Source organism: Malaya genurostris, chromosome 2 (genome assembly GCF_030247185.1).
Source record: "Malaya genurostris strain Urasoe2022 chromosome 2, Malgen_1.1, whole genome shotgun sequence".
In the NCBI taxonomy this organism is placed as follows: domain Eukaryota; kingdom Metazoa; phylum Arthropoda; class Insecta; order Diptera; family Culicidae; genus Malaya; species Malaya genurostris.
The window spans coordinates 102,285,618-102,306,080 of record NC_080571.1 but is presented as its reverse complement, the minus strand read 5'-3'; the positions used below and the strand labels follow the sequence as shown (position 1 = coordinate 102,306,080).

At 36.5% G+C, this 20,463-nt stretch overlaps 1 protein-coding gene across 4 annotated transcripts in view; it reads right to left on the bottom strand.

Moving 5' to 3' along the window:
- Nucleotides 1-239: 239 nt before the first annotated feature.
- Nucleotides 240-20,463, bottom strand: part of LOC131429626 (cytochrome P450 4C1-like) — a 95,347-nt gene continuing 75,123 nt past the window's right edge. For all 4 annotated transcript variants that reach the window (XM_058593870.1, XM_058593868.1, XM_058593869.1 and 1 more), the window contains exons 2-6: nt 1,675-1,930; nt 1,476-1,602; nt 1,157-1,414; nt 658-1,078; nt 240-589 (exon numbers count right to left, since the gene is read on the bottom strand). In XM_058593870.1, coding sequence (XP_058449853.1) covers nt 420-589; nt 658-1,078; nt 1,157-1,414; nt 1,476-1,602; nt 1,675-1,930 — 1,232 coding nt within the window. In that variant the 3' untranslated portion in view covers nt 240-419. The remainder of the gene's footprint in view (nt 590-657; nt 1,079-1,156; nt 1,415-1,475; nt 1,603-1,674; nt 1,931-20,463) is intronic.

Below are 20,463 nucleotides of genomic sequence, written 5' to 3'. Positions count from 1 at the left end.
TTACCAGTGTGCTGAGTTGTTCGCAGTCTGATGCATTGAAGCACTGAGCAGCTGGGCATCGTGCTGTGCGTGCAGTATTTACCTACTTGCGATATGGATGTGTGATAATTCAACGATTCAACGCTCCGCCGCGCACCGACCGTTTGTCAGTGAACCAATGCAAAAAAAATCAGAAAAACAAAACCGATTGATTCCATCGCGGGTTGATTCAATGGATTTGCTAGTTAATTGATAGGCAATTGTAAATTAAAACCATTCCTTTGTGTGTTTTATTACCGTTTCGTTAATATCCATTACAAAATGATTACAAATAGTGTGGGTCCGATTTTCGGATGGTAACTGGTAACCTGGTAATTGGTAACTAACTGTTTGTTTGAGGTTCGTAAGCTTAGAGCATAAAAATATTTAATAAATAACGGTTAAGAGTACAGGTTTCGGGGCTCCAAGAAAATTCGGTGGTCCGAAGCCAAGTGCATTGAGACTTTGAACTTGAATTTCATGTCTTCGAACTTGATGTCAGTTGACAGCTTGAAGTTCCGTAACATTTCCGATATAATCGTTTTAAGACTCATCATGGCATAGCGATTTCCTGTGGGGACAATAGAAATTGACTTGAAGAACGTCTCCCAACTGAACCTTTACTACATAGTAACCTACCTATACAACTTCTGGCACCACCACTGAATGGAAGATAGGCGTACGGGTGTCGGTTCTTGGAGTTTTCCGGCAAAAACCGGTCGGGATCGAACTTATCGGCATCTTCACCCCAGAACTCTTTCCGTCGGTGCAGTGCGAAAACATTCAAGATGAAGATGTTTCCCTTTGGAATTACAAACTCGTCCAGCTGCAAATCGGCTAGGGTTCTTCGGCCAAACACCGCCGCCACCGGACAGAGACGCTGCGATTCCTTGATGATCCGCTCCATGTAGACCAACTGTTTCAGTACTTCGTGACTGTAGCATGTATCCGCTGTTGGCATGACCTCCTTCAGTTCTGCGACGGCCCTTTCCTGTACTTCGGGGTGCATGGCGATCAGCAGGGCAGTGTGAGCCGCTTGTGTTGCAGATGTTTCGTTACCCTATTACGAAAATCATTAACATTCAAAGAAAAAAAAAGCAAATCACTAGCACCGGCAACAACAAAAAAATATACTCACCGCCGCTATCATCGTGTAAATATGATCGGTGATTTCAGAATGGGAAAACGGCTTTCCATCGGGCAGCGGAATCGTCATCAGCTGATCTATGAAGATTTGCGGTTTCTTGTAGGACAGTTCATCATCCTCTTCAGGATTTTCGTTATTGTTATTGTTATTCATTTGATCTATTTGACCATTAGACAGTCCGTTCGAATTGTTGTTGGAGTCATTTTTCTGTTTCAGCTTATCGAATTCCGCTTGTTTTTCAATAATAATCTAGGCAAACGAAACACAATAACCATAAACTGTGTTGAACCCCCAATTTCGGTAAACTTACCTTATCAGTAAACGCGTAGCAAAACTTTCGAGCTTTCATTTCGTTGCGGTAGAAACGGGTGAACCGGTAGACAATTTCCGGATGCAAGTTGGCGTTGAACATCCGAAGACCCACATTGTGCAGGATGCTGTGAATATGATCGTATTCAATTGTTTTATTTGTTGTTTTTGCTGATGCCGAAGAGTAATTCTGTACTCACACTTCCAAGCCTTCAATGAACTCCTTTGTTCCTTCTCGTTCCAGCACTTTGCCACCGAGGGAAGTCCGGCATATCATACCTAGCGTGCAGGGGGAGGTGTACTCGAGAATGTTCACTGCTTTGGTCGGATCGTCGTGCTCGTACATCCGTTCGATCATCTTACCCACGCAGTCGGTGAAAATCGGGATGAAACTGTTCAGAATTCGAGTGTTGAAGGTCGGATTCAGTACCTTGCGGTGTACTTTCCAGATGTCGTCTGTCGAAGAGAGAAATGAGTGCAAAACCATCTTATTTAGAATCAAGCTAGAAAAGGGTCATTTCATTTTTTAACAATTAGACATAAATTACGGAAGAACAACACTATTCTGTATTCTGCTGGTGATCATTGCAAAAACGAAAATTAGGTGAATCGTAGAAGTAACAGTAATTTCCAAACCGAGTTACTCCAGTAGCTGTTCAGTTTTTAAATTTGAAGTAAAGTAAAATTCAATTTTTTAATTCGACCTAAATTTTGCATATTTATTTTTTACGCTCAAAGAAGACAATTTGTATCATAAGTTTATCATGTTTACTCTAGCCTTACTTTTGAGAAGCGACAAATTCGTCTAATTGCAATTTTATCTACAGAAACTGAAATGAAAGCAAAGTAAAGTCTTTGCACTACATTGCTTTTGTTGAATTGGGCCTTTCTGTCTCAACAGATTTTGCAACCGATTCTTAGCGTACAAAAATATTGCACGGCTAATAGGGGAGACCGGGGCTAGTTTACCGAACGGCCGATTCGTAGAGTAGCTTTTCTGATAAGACTGCTATGCGCAGTGGCGACATCTATAATGATTTTGGTGGAGCATTAGGTCACCCGCGTACCGACGTAATTTTAGGTGTTTCTGTGTTGTCGTTTGTACAGAAGTACGTGTTTTCTTTTGTTGCCACTTGTGAGTAAATTTCTGTTTTTGTAAAGTAATATGTGTAACGTAGATCAATTTATATTTGATTTTCAAACACGTAGTACCATTGTAGAGGGTATTCAAAACTTTACAAAATTGCATATCGGTTTTCAGTATGACTTCACTTTTATTTTTGGTAATCGTGATTGCCACTCCATACAAAAGTTGGCAAAAACCAAAAATACGTCGATAAACGTCAGCTGGATGATTTTTTATTAATAATTTGAGGTCTCCGAATATATTTCCATCTTGACAATGTATGAGAAAATATTCGATCCACCTAAAAGTGACGTGATGCATGGACCGGAAAATGATGACTTTTTTTTAATAAATTAACATGTGTATTTTTATTTATTTCGTGATTGATTAGGAGTATTCACCTATTCTTCAAATAATGATTAAACCTGTGTGGAAAATGTATACACTGAGAGAAAAAAATTTTCCTTATATCTTGAAAACATCAATTTTCTCCAGGAGGGCTTGTCTTAATATTTTTATTTTCTGATTTGTTGTAACATACAACTGATGTAGTTTATTGCACTATGAATAAAGTCGGGAGAGTAAAAATCAAAAAAGTGTTTTTTTTTCTGTTTTCAACAAAAATATTAAGTTTCGAAAAATGCTCTGCATTTTGCATTTTTTAAGTTTTTCGACTTTATGAAAAAACACAAACACAAGTACCAAATAAAATTTGGTTGAATATTACCGCTTTACTAATAATAGTGGATTTTTATTATGTTAAAGTATCTTATTAAACTATGTAAAATGAAAAATGACGATAACATGACGCTGAGCAAACATGCATAAAGTGGATTCCGTGGTTCAAATTTGGGAATTTTTATATGGACTACAAGAAAGTTCCGGACAACAGAAAAAGTGCATGTGGTGGGATCAACTGGGCGCTATTTATTATGAGCTACTCAAATTTGGTGACACCATCATTGGTTCCATATACATATTACACTTGCTGCGTTTGGACAAAGCATTGCATGAAAAACGGACTTAATATGAAGATCTTCATGGCATAATATTTTTGCTTCATCACAATGCAAGACTTCATGTTTCGAAAGTTGTAAAAGCTTTTATTTTGTAATCGCTGCAATGAAAAGTTCTGCCCCAGTCGCCATTTTTTATCAGACATAGCTCCATACGGTTGCCATTCGCTCCAATCCATGGCGCATAACTTGTCAGGTCAGTTTCAAAAACTACGACACCACCAAAAATTGGATCGATTCATTTGTCGAATCTGAGAAAAAGGAATGTTCCAAACGTGGTGTCCGAGTCCTACCAGAAAGATGACAGAAAGTGGCACATAACGATGGACTGTACTTTGAAAAACGGTACTGCAATGATACTCTAACTAAAAATCATGAAACTTAGCAGGAAAAACGCTACTAATCTATTCCAACGCTTGATATTATAAATAGATTTATTTAACGACATTACTATAGGTGTTTTATTTTATGTATGTTATAAATGTTCTGATTTTATTTATCATATAACAGTTTATTTAAATTTTACTCGCACCGACTTTTTTACAAAAGTATAGCCCTTGTGTTTGTGATTTTTATTGTCGACCCCGCCAAATCGAAAATAACCTTTAAAGTGCAGAGATGTGCAGGATCGCATAGTGGTTTTTGAAAAGTAGAGAAAAAATGCTATAAAATCAAATACTATTGACCAGTGGCAGCCCTTTCCTACCTATATAGGACTCTAATCGCAAAACATCATCATTGCGCCATATATTTTGTATGGAAGGTTGAAAAGAAAGTTTGTATTACCCTATCTTTGAGAGGATATGGAGAGATTATTTCTTATTCAAAAACTTTTATACTTTAAACTGTAATCCTTCGCTTATCTGAGAATTCAACAAAATTAATATAGTGCAGGAAAAAAAATTATTTTTTGGATTTCTGCCACCTTGGCATCACTGTGGGTTGGTTGGACGAGTTGTAATTTTAGCTTAGAGTAAAGTGCACTTGGATATTTGTGAAATGTTACCCTTTTTTGGACGAAATTGGATTGTATGTTTATATTGATGATTATAAGGAAAAATATACATGAGGAATAAGTAATGGAAATAAGTTAACATCATTGACAAATAGAAATAAGAGATTAGAATCGTTAACAGTTAGAAATTTTCGATAGAAAAGATGATTCCAATATTTTATGAATCAAATGCCATCAAAACTTATAGCATTTAGAATTCTTGACAGGATTTCTCGCAGATTGACCCAACCCCGAACAAAACTCGTCCATCAATATAGAATCTGCTGCCGATATAAGCCATCCTGAAAATAACAGACCTCTCCCCAAAGTAAGTATGCGAACTGGTGCGGAGGAGCGTCAAAATTGCGAATCGCGAATTGATCCAAAATTTTACCAATTCTCAAATAAAAGTAGCATTGGACGCTGGTAGAGAAAAAGGTAGAAGGGAAGCTGAAAAAGTTTACTAATGCTGCCGAAACTAATTCCAGAATAGTGAAAAAGACTCAAAAACCAGTTTTTTCACGTACTTACATAATAGAAATTATGCATACTAACTTTTTTAACTAATAAAAACGTTAATTGATACAATTGATGTTTTTCACATATTTTTTTAAACTCGGCCAACCTACCCCAGCTCTGGGGTTGCTGGTTGGCCGATTTTTTTCTCCGCATTTGATTGTTAATAACTATCTTTCTGATTTTTATTCAGGAATGAAAAAATCACACATTTGCTCGAAAGGTGTATCTTCATGACAGAGCAAAGCGTTTATCAAAAAGTCTAACCAGAAAGAGTACAGAAATACCGAAAGCGAAACTCGGCCAACTGGCCCCGGGCTCCCCTACTGCGTACAATTGACACTAGGAATCCTTTCAAGTCGGAACTGGTTTGTAAGAACTGGAATGAATGAATAGTATTTTTGTGTTCCTTGAATAGTAATTGCTTTTGAATATTGTATGTTGCGATGTTGCGTGATATTTACAGATTTCTATTGTACTAGCGTAGGAAAATAAAATTTTTTGTTAGTTGTTTCACTTTTGGGCCTAATCGAAATACTTGCTTGATCGAAAAGCTCCCGGAATTTATTCAGAAAATTGAAAACACAAGATTATTCATCAAAATCGATTTTGTCCCCTTCAAAGTACTCCCCATCGACTGCAACACACTTATGCCAGCGCTTGATCCAATCCTCGAAACATTTTTTGTATATTCAGTTTTCGGTATGGCCATCTGCGGTTTTTCCATAATCTCATCTCGGGTGTTGAAATGCGTACCACAGAGCGAAAAGCGGAAAAAGTCGCAGGGAGCCAAATCAGGTGAATTCGATGGTTTTTTTTATAATAAAATTTTTATTCTGGCCTTTTTGCGTAAAAGACGTGGCCGATTGGCTTAAATTTTTGTTACTCAAAATTTTTCGTTTGCTATTGGATCTCGTTGTCACCCTTTTTCTAGGGGAAGATGAGTTTCCATTTCCATCCAACGAGGATCGGGGGTCACTTCGTCCGCGGCATATCTCATCATCCATTGCTTCATCGTCGGTGTTGTGTGTGATTTCCGTTTCCTTTTCGTTTTCCTTGTTGATCGTAGTCTTGGGCTCGTTGAGAGTTGCTGTAGACGCGCCTTGTTGTACATTGGTTGCAGTTGCTGGTTGGTTTGGAAGGTAAGTTGTTAACTGCAGCTGGTGTACTTTGTTCTATAGGGAATACGTTGGATGGTTTCGTTGAAGGAGATGCTTCATTGTTGGTGGCTGTCACAGGTCTACTGGGGTTGTTTGGGGTTGGTGTGAAGGAAGCACCGTTGTCCTTTGGTGTGGTTATCTCCTTGTCCAGTTTATCACATGGCTTACCGTAGTGAACAGCTTTTTGGCAATATTGACAGGTGGCCATCTTGTTGTTATAGGTAACGAGTGATTTGCACGGAATTCTTGTATCTTGACCGGATATCACATAAGAAGGAATAGCCTTCTTCAAGTGTATGCGTAATAAACGTACGCCATCTAGAATACTGGGGAAAAAGTTCTTCCACTTTTCTTTTTCGATAGAGAGAATCTCTCCGTATTGGGACATAGTTTTGCGAATATAAGAATCGGTGACGCTTGAACGAAGATCATGCACACGCACTTCTATAGCACTATCTTCCATATATACTGGAATGTTGTACTTAATGTTCTCGTGCTCCACATAGTGCACATTATTATTGTCTTTTGCGAATTGAATTGCATCCAACTCTTTATAAAACTGGATGTAAACAACATTATTTGTCTTATTGCATTGAAGTAAATGCACACGTTTGATGTCAAGATGCATTTGCTCCTTAAGCATACCTTCAAGTTCTCGTATCGAAGGTCGAATTTTGCACTGCCTGAAGTCAACAACAATTGTATTCTTTCGTGTCGGAGGTAGCTTTTGTTCGTTTGGTTCACTCATTTCGAGGTCGTTCTATTGTTTACCACACAATACTGTACATGGTTTTTCTCATCCCGAACGTAAGCGTATAGATTGACTTGGATGAGATGTGAAAGCGAACTGAATTCGATGGTTGCTGAATGGCATTCATTTCGTTTTTTATCTTAATGTTCACGGATAACGATGGCGTTGTGTAGCGGTGCGTTATCGTGGTGCAAGATCCACAAGCTGTTTGCCCACAAATCTGGTCTTTTTCGGTGAAATGATTCACGCAAACGTCTCATAACGCCCAAATCATACTCCTTGTTGGCGGTCTGATCTTGTGGATTCAAATTTTTCGCGTAAAAAAGGTTTTTCAAATTACGTTTGAATGGAAATGCTTAAGTGATGTTCCAAGATCCAAGAACTACTTGGAGTACTGTCCTTAGGGACTATACTGTGTCACAGCAAGAACGACAACGGCCAATGCCTTTTTTGTTTGTGGTTTATACTTTTAGAGCTCCACATTGCTTACTTGTCTATTTATAGGTGTTCCACGTAGGTTCCCAGTCGTCCAAGAACTTCGGCGAAAACAGGTCTTAAGATCTGTTCGAGCATTCAGCAGTCTATGTATAGTTTTTCAATGCTGTGATAGTCGTAGAGCTACGTACTGCTTACTTGTGTGTTTTGATCTCTTTTCGGAACATTCCCAGTCGTCCAAGAACTTCAGTGAAAAAAGGTCTTAACACATCTATACAAGCATTCAGCAGACCGAGAGTGATAAGTTCGTTAATGCACTTTGTTACATTGGTAGATCTTATGGCCTGAGCTCCAGGTAGTTTTTGGATGGAGTATGTATATTTTCTCTAAATAGTACTACGAATACATACCGCACTCAATAGTTATATAAAAGCGATTATATACAATATTTGTTTTCTAGATAATTCTATGATGCCCATGCTCTTATATAGATTATTCGAAACTAAACAATTCATTAATGTATATTGCACAATGTTCAATTCCCTGAAGCATGTTAGATTGTTTTGTATATGTATATACATTGAAATTTCCATCATTATGCAAAAACCTTTTTTTTACGCGATCATCGCGTAATTTAAATTAAAAATTGCGTTACTTCAAATAAAAAAGTCGCATAAATTAAATTGGCGTAAATTAAGTTCGCGTAAATTGAGGTTTTAGTGTACACAACACCCTTGTAATCAATGAAAACTATGAGCATCGCTTTTTTTTTCAACTGAAACGACTGTTTTCTTCAAAGTATCGTTACCGAAGAACTCTTCTAACATTTTCAATGTCGTCGCACCGTTTTAACGCAAAATTTAATGCAAACTCGTTGTTGCAAATTCAATTCCATTTTGAAAACTGTACAAAATCTAGGACACGCACAACCCAGGTAACCACTAAGCACTAATAATGGCATTAAAATAGCCTTTCATGAGCACCAAAAATGCTTATAGCTCAATATCAGCAATCTGAAAGCTCATCTGTTGTAAATCAATCAGAATTCAACTTTCAGAATGCACACCAGCCATAAACAAGTATTATATATGAATAGCCGTATATTTTGCCAAAGTCGGCCTTAATTCAGTCTCAAGTGCGATTGAAATGCCAATAAGCGATTATTTGCTGTCATCATGCGGCATTAGTATGTGCTTATTGGTTACCGGGGAAATGCAGATATATTCAATACAGGGTAACTTTAACAAATTGGTAAATTTTATTCGATTCCAGCTTCCGATTCTGGAATTACAGGGTGATGAGTTTTTAAAATTTAAACCGATACAGAAGATGACAATACCAAAAAGCTTCAAAGTTGAATTCAAAGTTATTGCAATTTATTCGTCATATCAATTTATGGCCATACGAATCGTTTTCGGTTATGCTGGTTCCTGAATACCGGTTCTGGAAGTAAATAATAATGGCGAAAAACTCTAAAACACTTACTTCGACATATCATGGAATGTTCAATCGATTATTACTCGTTTAGATTCAAATTCAAATAATGTCATGAGAACTAAAACACCGAAAAATATTCATGCAAAAAACACATGCGGATTGATAAAAAAAAGGTATCATTTCTCTTCTAGGTGGATGAAGCTCGTTTTTATACAATATTTAAGTTCATGCAAACTGATATTTAATATTGATTTGTTTGGCAATTAGTGTCTAAACACCTCAATTTTGATTGGGATAATTTTGAATATAGATGAATACAATAAAAATTTTAGGTAAAACCAAACAATTTTGATCTTGAAACATTATGACTAAACGATTCGTTGTTTAAAACTAGACCCATTCCTCTCCATGAAACATCCTGTGCAGTAATATTTCATCGTTACTGGTAGAGAGAAGGTTGTAGTGATTTTTGAACACGTTAAACAAACGAACGAAGTTTTAAAAGAAATTTCTTTTGAGACAGGCTGTTTGTCCCTGTGGTTTGAAAGCCACGTTAACATTGTGGTCGAGAGCAATGACCAGAGAATTCATGTGTATAAGTGTCCGAAATAATATATGTAGCCTTTCCTCAAGTACCATAATTTTCCCACAATTTTGTTGGCCGGATTTTGTATCCTGCCAGCAACGTGCAGCTGTTGTTCAAGGACACGAACTCTTTCAGCACACTAGAACTACTACGATTAAAAGGAAAAAATATTGGTTCATCACCAAGCGAAACCACAAGAGGTTAAACTGTTTCGAAATCTGCGCTGCATTTGATATGTACTTATACACAATTACCAGTTCAAATGTGTACCCAATGATGTCCAGTTGATATTAAAATTTAGGTCCTGTTAGCAGTTGAATGTTGTATGAATAACTCATTAGCCATTGAAATATATGCTATGCTGTTTCGGAATTCCAAGGTACAGCTGCAGTACAATGCACGAATGAGCAGATCGTCTGATGCAACCACTATTCCTTGCCGAATGCAATAAATTTATAGGTTGTTTTAAAGCCATTCACGATTCTCCCATGAATATATGCTCAGTCACTAACGATCACCTAGCCATTTATGCTACTTCAACACATTAAAACTGCTAACCAGTGGATTAGCCGCTTTATAGATTCAAAAACATGCTTTCTGGTTTCAGCCCCAATCCCACATCAACAAACTCTCCGAGTAAAAACGAAAAACAAAAACCTGTTCTAACTCTTTCCGATAGTGACTAGCATGGTGACATAACTGACTTAACTCGATCCGTACCCTTTCAAGTGGCATGCAACAGTTATAGGTTTTCGACCGCCAGTGGCAAATCGATCGGTAGGAAACATACTTGCTGGATTTACTGAATGTAACATGCCCCGTCCCTCCCTCCCCAGCCTGCGGGTAAGGTGCTGATGGATACCTGTCATTAGATTTACGCTCCTAGTGTCTATGGAATCCTATCGAGCTAATTGGCACCGGTTCTGCACCAGTCGGGCTGTGTGATCTTCGGATTGCGCCGATTTGGAATTTGACGAGAATCGGAAGCCATATCTAAAGGGGCAAATGTATTGCTAAAGGGTTCGTGATACGCGATAATGTTCCCAAGATAGTGGCGAAGGTCGAACAACACTCTTGCTTTGGGGGGGCTATTATGATCCCAGCCGGTTGCCTCTGTGCTGTTCAGTTCTAACCGAAGCGGGAACATTTTAATATGCGCACGAGCATAATCTCAAACCACAAAATTTTTCTGCACAACAGTTGGTAAAGTTCCCAGTTGGTTATATTTAAATGAAGGTTGTTGATAGCAAAATAAAGTACTCACGGAGAATTTAAATAAATCATAGAAAATTAACGCCTATCACGCACTTGGTTTCGCAGAATTGCACCATGCTGTCATGTTACTAGAAGAAAAACACGTATTCTTGGGCCGCGTATAAAATCAGTACCTTTCCTGGCTTCCGCCTGACCAAGAACCAATGGTAAGCCCATTGCCATGGTTTAAGATAGCGAAGCGACCGCAGTGGAACAAGACAGCACTCGATCGGCACCGGACTAAGGTGCTCAGTGCGATGTTTTGTTGTGTGCCCACAGAAGTGGAACGAATTGGTAAGTATAGCGTATGAACGCGAGATGTGTGCGATACAACATCCTACAATTTACGTATAGACCGTGTAGTTATTATATGAATAGGCACCGAAGAAAAACTAGCAAAGTTAGTGGTCCATTAAATGAAAATGAATCGGTTTAAAGAAAGCACTTATTAAGGTTTAAGAATTACCAGTGTGAAGTTGTTGGAAACTGTCGCACGCTTTCAGAGGTGATAATTTAATTGTCGAACTGTTACCTTGTTTATAATTAGCATACAAACAATGAAAGCATTCGATATTTCTTTCAAAAGTTCGATTCAGCTGCTTCCGAAAAACCAACAACAATGCAGCCCACAAATCTTCTCCCGGTTTTATGCTACAGAGATTCATGAAACAAGAAGACAGGTATTTCCGTTTGAGGCTGACAGCATCAACTTGTTCAACTCGGGCTGCAACTGCAACAACGAGCACAGGCCAGTGTGCAACCTACCAACCAATCCAACGATTTGCCAACCTACCGATCTACACTAGCTCACAATTTACGGTCGGAGCTTGTCAAACATGATACCATTCCATTGTGGAAACCGAGGTCAGTCTAATTTATTGCGTGTGGCATCGCCTTACATGTAGCGACATCTGATCCGCATGCAGCCGAGGTGAAAATTGCATCCGACACCGAGCAACGAAGTTGTTCTGCAAATATTTCACAAAGCATTTCGGGTAGGGCTGCTGGTTTTGTTTTTGCTTTTTTTGTGGTGGGTAGGAATTGAATTGGCCTTGTCACTACATTAACATAGCTGACAAATTATCACTCGATCGCAGTTGACGAAAGTGCGAAAATCGGGTCGGGTTAAACAAAGAAAAAATGGGATTGAGCTAAAATGGAATTGAAACGGCGATTGTAATATATGAAATCGTAGCTTTTGTGCGAAAGCAAACATTAAGATGGTTGGTGAACCATCCGATGCATGTGTGATGTTCGATGGATTGAAGCAGGGCGATGCACTCTTCTGCAGTAATGCGACGATCCGGCGTGCGGAGAAACAGAAGCCTGTATTGATAGCTCGTTCCACAAGGCAAGAGATGGGGGTAAAGAATTGTTATAAATTCAGAATAGCAATTAAGCTTCTTCGACACTTCGACGACAGGTAAGAATATTACAAAAGTTTTATCAAAAATGATTTTTTCAGAACATCAAAAACAGAAATCTGTGAAAACTAGTTTGTAGGATATTTTTGTGGTAACTTACTAATAGAAAGTAGGAAAAGAGAATTTCTACCAGTTGTCGCCTTTTGAGGACTCAGTTCGCGACATTCTTGCTTGTTCTGGCCTTACATACATACAACTTCTTCATCATTTCATTAAATCCATTAGAGTTCCAATTTAAATTTTATTTTATGTTAGACTGTTTTCTCTTCCATGAGTTCAAACAATAGCCAACAATATGATATTGAATAAAAGTGATGAACTGATACAAACAAACCTGAAATAGTTATAAGATCATGTACAAAATAATGTATTTCATTTAATGTAATTTAAAATAGCAACTCGCTTGATAAAAACAGTGTTTAGATTAACTAATGAATACCACCTTAAAATTTATTTGAAATTGTTTGCGTGGTCATACATAAAAACCATTCAAATATGATCTAGAATTAAATATTGTAATCCCGTTAGTAGTTTTAATTATATTTAAATGCTTTTAACATAATATCTATAATTGAAGTAATTTTTACACTTTGATTCCGAAAAATATTTTAATATATATATATATATATATATATATATATATATATATATATATATATATATATATATATATATATATATATATATATATATATATATATATATATATATATATATATATATATATATATATATATATATATAAAAGGTGATTTTTTTGAGGTTAGGATTTTCATGCATTAGTATTTGCTCAGATTTTTTGAGGTTATGATTTTCATGCATTATTATTTGCTCAGTATGCTCTGACATTTCATCATGAATAGACTTACTAACGAGCAACGCTTGCAAATCAGTGAATGGGCCCTAGAAAAGTTGGCAGAAAATCCGCTTTTTTATCGACAAATTTTGTTCAGCGATGAGGCTCATTTCTGGTTGAATGGCTACGTAAATAAGCAAAATTGCCGCATTTGGAGTGAAGAGCAACCAGAAGCCGTTCAAGAACTGCCCATGCATCCCGAAAAATGCACTGTTTGGTGTGGTTTGTACGCTGGTGGAATCATTGGACCGTATTTTTTCAAAGATGCTGTTGGATGCAACGTTACAGTGAATGGCGATCGCTATCGTTCGATGCTAACAAACTTTTTGTTGCCAAAAATGGAAGAACTGAACTTGGTTGACATGTGGTTTCAACAAGATGGCGCTACATGCCACACAGCTCGCGATTCTATGGCCATTTTGAGGGAAAACTTCGGAGAACAATTCATCTCAAGAAATGGACCGGTTAGTTGGCCACCAAGATCATGCGATTTGACGCCTTTAGACTATTTTTTGTGGGGCTACGTCAAGTCTAAAGTCTACAGAAATAAGCCAGTAACTATTCCAGCTTTGGAAGACAACATTTCCGAAGAAATTCGGGCTATTCCGGCCGAAATGCTCGAAAAAGTTGCCCAAAATTGGACTTTCCGAATGGACCACCTAAGACGCAGCCGCGGTCAACATTTAAATGAAATTATCTTCAAAAAATAAATGTCATGTACCAATCTAACGTTTAAAATAAAGAACCGATGAGATTTTGCAAATTTTATGCGTTTTATTGTTTAAAAAAGTTCTCAAGCTCTTAAAAAATCACCCGTTATATATATATATATATATATATATATATATATATATATATATATATATATATATATATATATATATATATATATATATATATATATATATATATATATATATATATATATATATATATATATATATATATATATATATATATATATATATATAAACGAACTTAATTCGTCATAAATATACAGTTTTCCAAAATCTTTTAGATCTCAAAAAAGTTGTAGGTTAAATTGTGGGTGTCAAGCTCAAAAGACTTTGAATCTGTTAGATAAAATACATAATATTCAATATGTAGGATGAATCCCGCTGCCGTGTGAAACACGTATTAAGTTTCCATGCAAAAATCAACACATTTGCTCTGAAATTACCGGCTAAAATTTTATCCGGTTATCCTATTCCATGTTTTTTACCCGGTTTTTGCATTAAAAATGATTTTAAACGTTTTCTGCTCTGGAAAGTTCCAGTCCGGTTTAAATCGGTGCTCGTTTAAATCACGATGTAAAACTGTAAAATTAAATAAATCCAAAATGGAACTGGTATCGATAAATTTTCTCAAACTTACAACTTATTTACGGTTTAAAACGAAATTATTATGAATTGAATTTTATTTAGCTTTAACTTCCCATTCTGCAATTCCAGAATTAAGAGACTTTTAACCTTATGGTTATTTACCCTTCCGGATCAGAAAAACTCCACTAAATAAAAGTAGAACTGGCATATAAATGAACACAAAGAGGTTATAAATCTTCAAAACTGGTCTCACACATACATTTCAAATTACCTTTTATGTCATATATATAAACGGAATCACGAATATATTTAAAAAGATATGGCGAGTATAATCTTTCTGGTCATTTGACGGAACGTTTTGCTTAGAATCTACGAATAGTTTAGGCATCATTTTTTCAAATTTTTGCTCCTAATTAGAAAACAATACCCATATGTAAAAGATCCTGCCGTAGAATTCTTTAACTTTACAGGCAGTGAAACTGTTAACTTCGAAGATACTCTTGAATCGGGGCTAGAAAAATCAAGATCAACTAATCATCAAATCGTAATCACTAGCGAAGATGATCGCTTGTGAACTTTCCCAGTAAAGATCACTCCTGATCTATTTTTTTAAGAACAGGTAATTGGTAACCTTTGAATCACATCGATCAAAATCAATACTGATCTTCCGTCACACGAAATCGGTAGTGATTTGGGCTACTATTATCAGTGATTCCAGTAAGATCAAATCACTGGACGATTCAATCACCTTTGAGCATTGTAGAAGAAAATATGAGCAAGTTCAGAAATGAGTGCCGATTGATTTACGTTTAAAATGGTTGATCCCGGTGAGGGGTGTGAAAGTTAGTGACAATAGTCATCGTACAGGAATTTTTAACTAAGGATAATGCGTGTCAATGAGACTTTTGAAATCTTATAAAATTGCCAATTTTGTATCTGTGGGAAGCTTAGTGATGGGTGATAAGGAATATTTAAGGAGCAGGAGCAAACCGTGTTTAATTTCACAACCTGTTGTTTAATTCGCAATAAAATGAATACTAGTAGAAGGGAAATGAATGCTAGATGAAGGTTTTATGGAAATAATCAGTTTGGTTCGTAATCACATTGATAATGTCAATTTAGCAGTTTTCACTGCGCAATAACAATACGCAATGCAACATTAATAAAAAAATATACCACACCAAATAGTGATTATTGCGACAAAGGACTCTCTTTTATTTCCAGCTGGTTGATGCTGATGATGATGTTCATGCACTATTTAGATTAAATCCAATTAAACCTCATTTTTACATGAATTTGATTTATAGAAGTAACAGGAGCGCAGCATTTGAATGGTGCGTATCAATTGGCGTAGCAAAATGCTGCTTGCCTGTTTCTTCTGTGTATGATATTCAAGCTAAACAGGGTAATATTAATCAGCTGCATAGCACGCTTTGTGATTGAGAATGTTTTCTTATCGGAACCGTAAGTGACTGATGATACTGATAACGATGAAGACATTTTTAAATTCCAAGTAAAACCAAAATTTATCTTATCGAAAATCATTCATTTCAAAATTTATTATAATATCTACAATAAATATGTGATAATACTGACTATTTTTATTTACAGTGAATCAAAAATATTGCTTATTTTCACCCCTGATTCATGGTATAAGCATGCATAGAAGCCATTTCTTTGAAATACTATTTTTCCCAAAAGAGTCACTTTATGGACGATATGCTCCACCCTGAATTCAACAGTATGCTTCAATTTAAAATATAGTATACGGCTATTGGGACGTTAAGTCTAAGACAAGTGAAAAACAAAAACTGAGAATGTGTTCGTTTTGGAAAATGTATTTATATCAATCCATTTTTCCACCAGAATCATTGAAAATTATGTTCCTCAGCCGTATCACAAAGAAATACACACATTATCTAGGAAATTTTATTATTGGGGCATTCCACGCAAAATCAGTCACCCAAAAATTTTTTTTTCATCTAACATAATTTTTTGCGGCAAATAACTCGAAAATATTCGACACGTATTTTTTCATTTCAATATGGTACGTGAAATGTTCGAGGTAGGATTTTTTTAAATTTCGCGTTTAAAAAAAACCTTTTTCAACAGCATATACTATAAAATCTAATGAAGATACAAAAATTCGTCCAAGACATGAAATGTGCGACTTTTCCTTAGCTTCCAAATAAGCGATTCCATAAAACAACGTTTAAAGTTAATATTATGAAAAAAGTTAAAAATTAATAAACAAATAGAAAAATTTCAAACTTGGGCAAATTTTTTTTCTTTTTTTTGTTGAAAAAAGAAGCCTTAGGGGTTAAACTCAATCTTGGCAATGTTTCAGCGTGGAAAGATCAATACTTTCGGAGCAGTGAATTTTTCAATCACGACCCGCACGCACAGAGCGTACCGCAGCGCAATTAGCTCGAATACGGGCTTAAAAGGCTATCCGCATTATGCCGACCGATCCGAGCACATACCATAGCCAAAGCAGAGAAAAAGTCTACACCGGAGAGCTCGGATCGGTCGAATCGGCCTAATGCACCTTTAACTTGTCGACACATGTCGTACCACAGATCTAATCCTAACTTTATCGGTTTATTGTTAACAACGTTTCAGTTAAGATCGCGGTGTTCGAACCAATGGATATTTAATTCTGCGTGGAAAGTTTGTCCAGATTCTGTTCCTACGCATAGCATCATTAGGGAGTATTCTCCAAACAATGGTACCAATGATAGCCCATTTTCAATGATGGAATTTTCCATAGCACTCATGTCTTGTAACAATAACGCTCCTGGGTTGGACAGAATTAAATTCAAGTTAGTGAAGAATCTGCCCGACCTTTCAAAAAGACGTTTGCTAGAGTTGTTCAACAAGTTTCTTGAGCAAAATATTGTTCCATCTGACTGGAGACAAGTGAAAGTTATCGCCATTCAAAAGCCGGGGAAACCAGCTTCCACAACTTATATAGACCCATTGCAATTTTGTCCTGTATCAGAAAATTGTTCGAAAAAATTATTCTTCGACATTTCGACACTTGGGTCGAGACGAACGGTTTGTTGTCAAATACTCAGTTTGGCTTCCGTAGAAATAAAGGGACGAATGATTGCATTGCATTACTTTCGTCTGACATCCAAATTGCCTTCGCTCAAAAACAACAAATGGCATCTGTATTTTTAGACATTAAAGGAGCATTTGATTCAGTTTCCATTGATATTCTTTCAGACAAGCTCCATCAATATAGACTTCCTGCAATTATAAGTAATTATTTGCACAACCTTTTGTCAGAGAAATGCATGTATTTTTCACATGGTGATTTGGCAACATTCAGAATTAGCTACATGGGTCTACCGCAAGGCTCATGCCTCAGTCCGCTCCTCTATAATTTTTACGTGAATGACATTGACAGCTGTCTAGTAACCCCATGTACATTAAAATAATTGGCAGATGATGGCGTGGTTTCAGTTACTGGATCCAAAGCTATTGATCTGCAAAAACCATTGCAAGATACCTTAGATAACTTGTTCATTTGAGCTGTTAATCTGGGTATCGAATTCTCTGCGGAGAAAACAGAGCTAGTCGTCTTTTCAAGAAAGCATGATCCCGCGTAGCTTCAGCTTCATATGATGAGAAGAATGATCCAACAGGTTTTGATTTTTAAATACCTCGGGGTGTGGTTTGATTCCAAAAGCAACTGGGGAGACACATTAGGTATCTGATAACAAAGTGCCAACAAAGAGTAAATTTTCTTCGAACAATAACAGGATCTTGATGGGGTGCTCATCCGGAAGATCTAATAAAATTGTATCAGACAACGATACTTCAGTGATGGAATATGGATGCGTTTGCTTTCGTTCCGCTACAAACTCTCATATTATCAAACATTCGACATATACAATAAGTCTTGAAGTTCTGGCGGGAGTTCTTCCATTGAAAGATCGTTTTTGGGAGCTTTCATCGCGACTGCTAATAAGATGTGAGGTACTGAATCCCCTGGTTATTAAAAACTTCGAAAGGCTAGTTGAGCTTTAATCTCAAACAAGATTCATGACAGTATATTTTAACCATACGTCACAGGAAACCGACCCTTCAAGATATATTCCTATCCGTGACAGCCTCCTCAATGTCCCTGACTCAACTTTAATTTTCGAAACATCCATGTAGCGCGAAGTGCGTGGAATCCCGAAACACCTACGCTCGATGGAAATCCCAAAAATATTTACAAGTAAGTTCAGGGATATTGACTCTGAGAAAATATTTTACACGGACGGATCACGAATTGAAGAGGCTACTGGGTTTGGTATATTCAACAATAATGTTTCGGCTTCATTTAGGCTTCAAGAACCTGCATCTGTTTATATAGCAGAGTAAGCAGCAGTTCATTATAGTTTGAGTGTAATCGTCACATTATCTCCAAACCATTATTTTCTTTTCACAGATAGTCTGAGTGCAATTGAAGCGATTCGCTCAAACGCTGCTGGCAAAAATGAACCAATTTTCTTGGGCAAAATAAAACAATACCTGAACGACATATTGAATAATAATTATCAAATCACAATAGTTTGGGTCCCGGCTCATTGCGCCATTTCAGGCAATGAAAGAGCCGAAATTTTAGCCAAACGTGTTGCTATTGAGGGTGAAATTTATGAGAGACCGATTGCTTTCAACGAATTCTATAGCGCGTCTCGCCAAAGAACACTTGCCAGCTGGCAAGCTTCCTGGGATAAAGATGATCTTGGTCGGTGGATGTACTCAATTATTCTTAAAATATGGACAAATGGATGTGAGTAGGGATTTCATTCGTGTGATGTCCAGACTCATGTCCAATCACTACACGTTAGATGCACATCTCCTTCGAATTGGACTTTCCGAAACTAATCATTGTGCTTGCGGCGAAGGTTATCGCGATATTGATCATGTCGTTTGGACATGCGTGGAGTATCGTGATGTCAGATCTCAACTAATAAATTTTTTGCGTACTCAAGGTAGACTATCCAATGTCCCAGTTCGCGACATTCTTGCTTGTCATGACCTTTCATACATGAAACTTCTTTATCATTTCATTAAGTCCATTGGAATTCCAATTGAAATTTTATTTTATGTTAGACTGTTTTCTCTTCCATGAGTTCAACCAATAGCCAGGTATATTATATTGAATAAAAGTGATGAACTGTTATAAACAAACCTGAAATAGTTATAATTATTAATTATTTATGTACAATATAAATGTGTTTTATTTATTGTCAGTGTTTAGATTAACTAATGAATACCAAAATATTAATATGATATTCGAAATGTATTTGGTTTAAAGTACCGCACGGAGAACCCTTCGATCATAAAATTGCGATATCGCAGTTTTTGATTTTTGCGATAGTTGATTTAACTAATTTCTTTTTAATTCAACCAATATGGCTTTTTATTTGCATATATTCAAGTAGTTGAAAAATATGTTGTTTTGAATGCTGTCAAATGCCGGAGACAGTTGAAAGCAAAACAATAATCGCAATGCAAAATCAACAACTTTTTTAGTTGAAATCTGTTTGCGTCGCTTCAAAATGTCAATGAAAACAACATCGATGGTTAAAGCGTTTGGTGAAATCGTGTTCATTCAATTTGAGAAATTTATAATAACAAGTGTTTATCTAGCAGCGGTGTTGTGATAAAGTTCTTAAACCTTGTTTAAGATGAAAAAGATTTGGTGACAGATTAGAGAATGTTAATGAATGATCATCTCGTAATCTTTCAGGTATGCGCAAAAATTTTATGCTTCAAATTCGATCATTGATTTACTTCCAGTAGACTGTTTTACTTCCAGCTGTTTGATACCGATGATGATGTTCATGCATTAGCAATAAAACGCTTTTTGACATGAATTTAATTTATAAAAGTAACAGGAGCGAAGGGTTTCAAACACACAGAATGCGCTGCGATTGAATGGCGCGTTTGAATTGCCGTCGCAAAATTCCAATTCCCAGCGGTTTATGGACCCAAGCTCATATAAATTGACTAAAATTATCAGTGCATAACTTTAGTTTAACCGTTTGAAGGCATCATCTTTCAATACTCATTTTAGGTGAATTTAATAATTTCACTAATTTACTCGCCCCTC